The 9,297-nt window shown below is 45.0% G+C and overlaps 1 protein-coding gene across 1 annotated transcript in view; it reads left to right on the top strand.

Annotated features, from left to right (window-relative positions):
* OC90 (otoconin 90) overlaps window positions 1-7,638 on the top strand; it is a 45,617-nt gene extending 37,979 nt beyond the window's left edge. Inside the window, exons 14-16 of the mRNA XM_019519593.1 lie at window positions 3,219-3,393; window positions 6,297-6,403; window positions 6,975-7,638. Coding sequence (XP_019375138.1) covers window positions 3,219-3,393; window positions 6,297-6,403; window positions 6,975-7,282 — 590 coding nt within the window. The 3' untranslated portion in view covers window positions 7,283-7,638. The remainder of the gene's footprint in view (window positions 1-3,218; window positions 3,394-6,296; window positions 6,404-6,974) is intronic.
* The last annotated feature ends 1,659 nt before the right edge of the window (window positions 7,639-9,297 follow it).

The raw sequence follows: 9,297 nt of genomic DNA, 5'->3' as shown, positions 1-9,297 counted from the left end.
CCCCAGACAGTGCCCAAGCCCTGGCCCTCCCTGGCCTCCCACAGACTTACCTGATTCCAGCTGGGGGGCTGCTTCCACCACCCTGCCTGGTTGTATGCCGGCTACACGCGTGTGCAGATGCACATGATGCCCCTACCTCCAATCACCCTCCCCCTGCTTCCCCCAGCTCCAAGAAGCTCCTTGTAAGGGCAAGCCAGGAAGTGCCAGGAAAATTTTTGAAGCTGAGCAGAGTAAAATCTGGGACCTTTGTTCATATTTAAAAACCACCCCCACCCGAATGGAGTTGCGAGGACCCAAAAAGAGGACATGTCCAGGAAAACCCAGACATATGGTAACCCTATTATCCCATGCCCTGGTGGAAACAATGTAGGTGAAAGTAAACTATTACCATATTCCAGGATAAACTCATGTAGAAAAAATGGTAAGGACAGAAATGCCCTATCACTGGTGGGAGAACATTGTTCATGTAACACTGGCTCCACACTTCTGCTCTCATAATTATTCTCAAAGCCAGCCTACACACTACTTTCAGAAGACAGGCCTGCACTCAGAAAGTCATAACTTTCCTAGACACCAAAAACAATGAATTTAGCAGAAACAATGGTTTTCTGGCCCGTTAACCCTTACTTCTTCCTTTGCCGACTCCTTTTTGCTCCACAGATGATAAGGGTGCACTTCTCTTCCAAGCAGTCCTACTGATTAACCTAATTAGGTTAAAGTGAAAGCAATTGCTCTAATTTACCTAGTTTGGATTATGACTGCCTCATTCTCAGATGAGATCAAGGCACATGAAGCCAAAAAGCTTGTCTCTCCCAGCTACACAAGTTGATTCAGGAGAAGCTATTACCCCACCGGAAGCCTTGCATCCTTAGATACAAATGCTGCAACCAAAATGAAATCAGAAAAGAGATTTTCTTGTGTTTTGTCTTTTGACCAACAGTCTAATTGCACCTTGAAGTGATATTTTGCTACTTATAGAAAGCAGAGAAACTAAAAAGACTTCTTTTCTTGCACTTGGAGAACTCCAAACCTCCAGGCACCCCCCCCACCCCTCGCTTTTCAGCTCTGCCGTCTGTAGATAACTCTGAGAAGGTTCAATCAGTCATTCTGTAGACTTGCAATTAGGGTATGCCCCAGCTGCCCTGCAAGGATCTCCTGTGCTTGTTACAGATAGTGAAAGGAACAGCCCCAAAGCAGAAGATGGGGAAGGAGAGGCAGGGTCAGAGTGCAGGAGAAATCCAGATGCTGACTGAGTTCTCAGATGCCAACTTTTCCCCGTGGTCACTGTGTGAGCTCACGGGCTCAGTAGATGAACATGAGCAGGCAGAGTTCCTGGAGTGACAAGACTGGTGCACACTTGGTGCAGAGCAGGGCCACCCTCTTGAAGCTGAATCCAAGACACGTTGATGGTTTTCTGCAGGCAGGGAAGCATGCTCCCACCTGAAACGTTGCTCAGGGTTCCTCTCTTGACCAGTTGCCTTCCTGTGTGATAGAAACTACCCAGGGGCTTCAGGGGCTGCACATTGAGAGGCCATACCAACCCATCCAGCCAGCACAGTAACTCTGCTATAATATTATGGTACTTGGACCTTGAGGTTTGAATGGAACTGGAGCTGGAGGGTTAGGTTCAGGAGGTTTTTAGTTTGGTGTAAACTCAGGAGTGGAAGATGGGGCCAGGTCACTACCGGACAAATGAACACTGACGTGGCCATTTTCCTGCCATTCCTCCTGCTCACTGACTTAGTGTTAGGGACTGAACAACACATAGCCAGGGGCAGGCAAAGGCTGTACAGTCCAAATAGACAAGACAGACAAAAGGATCACTGTTAAGTATGGTTGTATAGATAAGGAGAGAAATGGTCAAATGGCTTACCCAAGGTCAGACAGGAAGAGCTGGAAGTTCAACCCCAGATCTCCCACATCAAATCCTTAACCACAAGCCCATTCTGCCTCTGCCATCATGGCAAGTACACATCATCAGATATCCCTCCAGCAGATACTGAAGAAAATATGTCCTTCTTCCAGCAGAAAACGGCCACTGTGTAGTCCCCGCTCTCCTGCTGTGGCTTTCTTTTGTATTAGCCATGAATGCCAACAATTCTGTTTTTCAAATTAGTGAGAATCTGATGCACCAAATTCCTCTTTCCCGTAACCTTAAAAATAGCTTGGAAGAATGGCACCACACACATGAAACAGTACGTAAGAACAAAGATTTTTCATCACATTCCTGTTTCATTTGCATCTTCTCTTTGCAGCTGGGAAAAGCTCTTTCTTCATTAAAATCGGTTTTCCCACTCTTGTTATTCTCTGACTTTCTTTTCCTAATGATGTCTGGCTGCTTTAACAGCATTTAATTCCTTTTCAGTGCCTTTGTGCTGGGGAACTCACTTCATCTGTGTTTCCCTTTTCCATAAAGAGATAAAGTCATGATGGTCTATTCTAAGCAAAGGCAATTTGTGCTGAACAGCCAGTTTACAAACACTCACCTAGAGAGAACAGCAGGAGCAAAAGATGTTACAGGGGGCATTTTAGCTAGCTTGATAGTCACAAGATTGGTTCCAGGATGAAAAGAGTCTTGCAGAATCTCACAAATTAAAGAATGGAAATGAAGGAAAATAAAATCCAGTTGAAGTCACTGCAGGAATAGGATTTCTCAAGTCATCCAAAAATGGGATCTAGTTCCTTAAGGCTAAGTAGTACTAACTAGTCTTGATTCAGCAGCATGTTAGCTCCACAAGGTAACTTCTGTTCTAGTCATGCCTGCAGGTCCTGGTCAATGTGTTGGAGTAGGTGTAATAAAGAAATGCCTAAGGATTTATATTCTATACAGACAAAAAGAGAACAGGTGTATAAAACAGATGAGAAGGGAGCATAAGACAAAAGCAAAAGAATCTTGATCAACTTAAGAATAGCTCATCAACGCCACTTAGAAACAGTGGGAAAACTGCGATGATTATGGTGAGGAAGGGTCAGTAAATTTAGATCCCTATGGAGACATGTTCCGGTAAATTTAGACTCACTGACATATTCATGAAGCCTTAGAGCGGACATGTGGATTATACAAGACTAAACCTAGCAAGGAAAATCATTTGCATTTATTCTGTGATGCCTCCCAAACGCTCCGTACTTTCCAACCACAGCCGAAGAGGTGGTGCTTACCCTGATGAATGTGGAAGTTCTTAAATGTTACCTGTTCAACAATGCATTTTTCTTTACAGTCTGCGACCGATTTACCTTTCTGCAAATAAGAGGGAATGGGAAAGTGAAGCAGGAGCTGCCCCAGCTAGGAGAAATGCTGTATTGTTTGACTGACAGATGTCCACAGGAATTTGAATCTTATGGCTGCTACTGTGGCCAGGAAGGAAGAGGTTCTCCTGCAGATGTACTGGACAGGTGCTGGCTCCTTGACACCTGCTAAGTATCTGTGTTTACTATAGCAGTTCCAGGGGACCATCCAAGGCTGAGTAGAGAGAGCCCGAGCCCTCAAGAACTTATGCTCTAAACACAGAAGAAAGACAAAACATAGAGGAAGGCAGTGGGACATATAAGCAGTCATCAGTGTAATGGTAGTCAATGTCCTATTAGGGGTTCTGGTTTTTGGAGGATGAGATTTATTTAGGAGGCAAGCTGCTAAATGGTAGAGAAGAGGAGAGGAGTAAAAGGGAGGAATAAAGGGAGAGAAGAAAGAATACAGTGGAGCAAAAGCAGAGTCAAGAAATGGCTGGGTTGGAAAGCAGTTTGCAGACAGAACTATTGTACCCACCTTTGGAAGAGTATAATCACCAGGGATGAAGCACTGCCCCACTGAAGTCCATGCAGTTAGGATTCTCCTTCTGCAAGGGAGACAAATTGTTCTTGTTGGCACTGGAGGTTACTTCTAGGAGCAAGGAAATTAAATTAAGGCAAATTCGGGAGAAGGGAAAGCTACCACAGGGTGAGTTCCATTGGGTATGGAAGAGTCTCGTGGGAGGGCACTGGTGGAAGCCTTAATTGTGTAGGGTCTTTTCAGGTTTGAGTAGTAGAACTTATACCAAAAAGACCTGACCTGCTGTGGCAGGACCAAAGACCAGCTAAGTATAGGTTTCTTCTGGTCCTAATGTATAACTCTGGCCACAAATATTATGGCTCTCTACCAAGCCTGGGACCACTGGTGACAGAGTTGCCAACTGTCCGTAATTTCAGAGAGTCCACAAAGAAAAAAGGCTAAACATGCTTGTCTATAAAGACCATAAAAATGGATCTGTTTTTAGAAAACTAAGAATTTGTGTTGAAGGACAGAGGAAACAGAGCAGTGCCATCTTGTGTCTCAGTGGGAGCACAGCTTAGCGTGTTGCAGGGACCTCTCTGGCAATGGCTTTTGTTATGGCCTGCAGGAACCTCTGTAGCCCCCTCGCCATCCACCCCAAGCCACGTGCTGCTGCTGCTGCATCTCGGTAGCTGCTTTCCTGTAATGGTTACTCACCTCGCAGGTAGGCAGGGCTATATGGCCTGGGCAGTTAGAGATAGTTGATGGGAAAGGGAAGTGTGGGCTGTGTGGCTTGGGTGGAACTGTGGGGTTTGGAGAAGTGGTAGTTGGGTGGTTTGTGCCAGGGTGCAGAGCCAACAGGGGTCAGTTGAGGGCAGCACAGTGCAAGGTGTGGTCAGAAATATCAGGATGTGGGGTAAGTAGGGGACCTGAGATGGGGGAAGCCCAGTTCAAAGCCATTGTTCAGTCAAGTAAGACTGTTAAAAGCTACTGTTAAACACCTAAATTTGAACCTGGCTCTTGTTATTGCTGTCTAGTGCCTGGCAGAAGGGTTACTCTTGCATAGTGAAAAACAAATGTCAGTAAAAAAAGTTTGATGGTCAGTAAAAAGCTTGCAGTTTGTCAGCAATCCACCCCCCCCGCCACCCCCCAAAAACCACCCCCTACAAACAATTCTTGGGTTGGCAACCCTGACTGTCAAGAAACAAACCTTTCCCACTCACTCCTGCTTCAGGAATACCCAACTCTAGCAGTTTTGCAGTGCAGACAGCATAGTCTGAGTATGCCCACTAGTGCTTTACCCAGGCTCTGTCATAGGGAATGAACTCAGGTTCCCTATAAGCTGCATATGCTGCCTGACAGATTGGGTGCACACGAACCAGGCAGAGCTTGTTTCTCTGGGTGGGCTCATGTTCAGCAGGGAAGTAGCTGAAAGATTTAACCATTATGATGCTGGTAGTTTCCAGTTACATTCTTAGCTGTACTAAGTATGCATTCAGGTTTCAGGAGAATTATTTATATACTTATAGTCATAAAGAGATTGGAGTGTCCTTCTAGGGGCTTGCAACTAATTTAAGGCGGAAAAGCCAGGGGACCAGGAGGCATTAGGCAGGAGCAGTGATGTCAGAGGAAGCTGAGAGCTTTTTTCTATCTAAATAACATGTTTAAAAATAAAAGTGTATCCATTAAAGACCAACACAGGATCAATGCACCAAAAAGATAAAAAAAAAAAGAAGGAAGCAGACTGCGATGCAGGGAGATACAGTGCATTAGAGAAAATTGAACATTTGGGCCAAGTCAAACTCACCTTTATATGGGTGAGGAGCACCCACATGCTGTTTGGACCACTTAGTTTAGCTCCCACTCCTCCATGTGCAACTTGCCTTTTTCCTCTGAGCATGCTGAGAAGGGATCCACTATAGCTACTGCCCTGGGAAGGCACATTAACTCCATGCAAGTCCCTGGAAACTTAGCTGCAAAACCTTGACAGCAGAGGAGGAGGAAGGGCTTCCTACACTTTTAGCCTAGCCGCCTAGTGGTTAGGGCACTTGCCCAGGTAGTGAGAAAGCATCCCCAAGATGTAAGTAAGGATAACCTTCATGTCCCACTTCCCAGCAAAATGCTCTAACTACCTGGCCATGGATCAGGCACTGCCAAGAATCACCCCCACCCCTCCTGTAGAAGCTGGTCCATTTGGGGAGCCAGGAGGGGAAGGGCCCAGTGATTTTTTCAGTAGTCAGGAAAGACAAGGGCTCCTGGATAATCTGGGGGGCACTCTTTATTCTACAGCCACAAGGACACTTCTGTCCCACTGGGGACAGGAGACAGAACCCAGGGCCTGCCCATCCTTCCAGGCCAGTGCCTTTCACTGAGTTACACTCCCTCTGGCTTGCACTCCCCCTCCATTCTGTGATGTCAAGAGTTATGCACAATCTAAGGATGAAGTAGGATCTAAAATCCATGCAAGTGGTCCAGAAATACAACTTAGGCAGTTAACTCCAGCCACATAAGCACATTTTGAGAGAGCTAGATGTGGGCTTCTCTATTTCAGGTGCTGTTTCTCTCATCACTGCTGCATGGAACAAGTTAGAAAACTCGGATGCCATCCGGAGAGAATTTTGAGATCTGAAGTTGTGTGTTTCGATCATAAACCAAAGTGTAAGTGTGGGGTTAGATAATGAAATTTATGACATTCCTCCTGAGCCAAATTGAGATCAGTGTAGAATTATAACAAGAATAGCCTCACAGAGCTTAGATCGAAAAGATGTTGTTATACTATCTGGAGTCTACGTGCCATTGGAGTCCGTCTTGAGAAGGAAAAAAGTGACCGCATTAAGAATGTTCTTAACAAAAGCAAGCGACTAAACCTGACCATAACTTGCTTATTGTTCCTGGTGAAGCCAAGGCCTGTTTTACATAAAACAACCATGTAGCTCAAGAGTGGACTGAAAGAGGCGTGTCTACCAATAGTGGAACGCCACAAATATAAGTAGGTTAATTTTTGATCCCACAGTGATCAATGGGAGCTGCAGCCTCTCAGCCTCTCCCAAAACCTGTTTACATATAGGTGTCAAGATATGGATTTCGTAGCATCTCTTTGACACCCAGGATTGAAGGCTTTTCTTGTAAATGTTACGCAGCCTTGTGGCATAGGTGACAACATCATTTCAAAAAGAAGTAGTGTCCAAATTTCAAACTTTTAACATCTTACATTTTTCGTCTTTTTAAGGCATCGGCTGGAGTATGTGTGAAAAGCTACTGTGTTCCTGTGATCAGACAGCTGCTGAGTGCATGGCTGCTGCCGTTTTCAATGACAGCTTGAAGGTCCCAAGCCAGCAAGACTGCCAAGGGGAGAAAGCCCTGTGTTGGAGTGGAACACATGAAAGGCCTTCAAGTGGCTCAGGAATAGGCACTAGAGCATCCAGCTCTGAGGAGAGCAGTGAGGAGGCAGGTCCAAGGAGTGTTTTAAGAAGAGTAAAGAGAGGTGCCCGCTTTTCATTTGGAAAGGATTACTCTGCACCACTGCACGGGAGATAGCCAAGCTTGATCACCTTGTTGTGGAATGGCATAAAGGGCTCGAGAGTCAAATATTGTGTAACCCATTTTGTCTTCGAAAATTCTCCTTTTCATTTCCTTACAGACAACTGATAGAAAGATAGACTAGGTTGCAAGTATATCACACTACAGTATGGAACTCCTTAGTATAGAGAAGCCTGCCTTGAGGGTCATCTCTAGTAGGCCAGACCCTGTCTAAAAGTACCAAGTACAGTTTGGTTCAGCTTCCAAGTAAATAAAGCCCCAGTTGATTTTTGTTAAGGGCTTTGCCAGTTGCCTAAGGCCAGACCCCTCACTCTACGTCATGGGTGATGATCCTTGCTGAAAACAAAAATAATTGAAGAGCTGGAATTTCGGATATCTTTTCAATATAGGCCCCCTAGAGAAAACATATCAAATTCTAACTCCAATGTATATTGCATATATACTTATTAGACCCAAATTAGAGCAAATAACCCAGATTTTGATGCATGTTCTGTTTATTAGCTGGCAGAAACCTAGTGAAAACTTTTGGCTAGGAGTCAGCTGGGTTTTTGTCCATGCTTATGAAGGCCTGTAACGTTCCATGAACATCCATCAAACTCTGGCTACGGACAGGCTGTTAGTTACAGCAGGGTTTCTCAACCAGTGGGATGTGAATGTTGTCTAGGTGGGACTCGGGTCGTGGTAGCGAAACTGGAAGTGCCACTGCAGGACTTCCAGTTTTGCTTTTGTGCACTTTGATTGGATGGGCAACCCCCCCGCCCCCCGGGCTCATTGACTGGTGGCACCAGGACTTTTTGACCTTATGTAGGTGGGACATAAGGTGCAAAAGGTTGAGAACCGCTGAGTTACAGCACTGCAAATTTCTAGGTACCTCGCAGCGCTGCAAAGCACAGTAAGATGGGGACCATACAAGTAGTCCAGCGCCCTGGCTGGAGAGCTACAAGCTGCACAGAGGTAAGCTCTCTGTCCTGGGGGTAATAGAAGACTGTTCCTTTGTTCCCCTTGCCTCAGGAGTGGGCAGTAATTGAGAGCCTGCCCTCTCCCTTTTGGAGGAAAGGGGCAGTCTGTCAATGAGCAGCTGGCAGCTGCTGAAAACAGAACCTGCACAGGAAATCCCCATGCCCCATGGCAGTAAGGAGCGCTGCTCTCCTCGGAGTGGGGAAAGAAGCATGGAGGGCTGCAGAACCCCAGTTGCCTCACATGAAACTGGACTGGTGTTATATGCCGAGCTAGAGAACAAAGTTGCTGCTTAAAAAGCTAATAGTTCACGGCTGAAGCACCAGGTTGTTTCCACCACAAACTGCCCGAATGCCTGTACTTTGTTTGTGCTGGGAAAAGGGCTTAACAAATAAATCGTCTGTCCACGGCTTCAGATTCTGATGAAAAGCAGAGAATTTCCCATTTGACTTTCATAAATACCACACCTCTGTAACTCTACCCAATTGCAGCTAAACTCTGGTCTATGGTTTTTGAGCTCCTTAGTGGGCACAAACTCAAAAGAGAAGGGAAGGCAGCTATGCAGTATGTTCTTTTTAGCTTGAAATTAAATCACAACTATCCTTTTATTATACATTGTACATCTTGTAGCATGTAGGTTTCTGCTGGTGCTCAAACATAGTGCACTCTCCTAAATTGCTCTATGCAGTTTCTAGCAATACTTTTACTGCTACTTTTGTAATAGGAAGTTTGAAATGGAAGACAAGGAAGATAAAACCATTTTCAGACTATTTTCACATAATAAGCAAAGTCAAAATATTTTCAAGCATCTCCTATTTTAGGCTTCTCTGAAAACAAACTGTTTCCATTAACATTTCTTAAAATAAAAACTGTTTGTTACTGACTTCTGCTGCATCTTATTATTTTAGTGATTCCAATCATTTCAGAGTTGTTGCCACATTTCCCTTTTCACAGTCTTATTTTAAAGGCTCCAACTTAGCTGAAAAAACATTGCTCTGTGTTGAACCTTAAGAAAGTAGGAAACAAACTAGAGGTGCACCTTATAGGCTAACTGA

Source organism: Gavialis gangeticus, unplaced genomic scaffold (assembly GCF_001723915.1).
Source record: "Gavialis gangeticus isolate Ggan-Ray unplaced genomic scaffold, GavGan_comp1, whole genome shotgun sequence".
NCBI classification, from domain to species: domain Eukaryota; kingdom Metazoa; phylum Chordata; order Crocodylia; family Gavialidae; genus Gavialis; species Gavialis gangeticus.
Note: the sequence above shows the minus strand (reverse complement) of the source record. Positions and strands in the feature narration are given on the sequence as shown.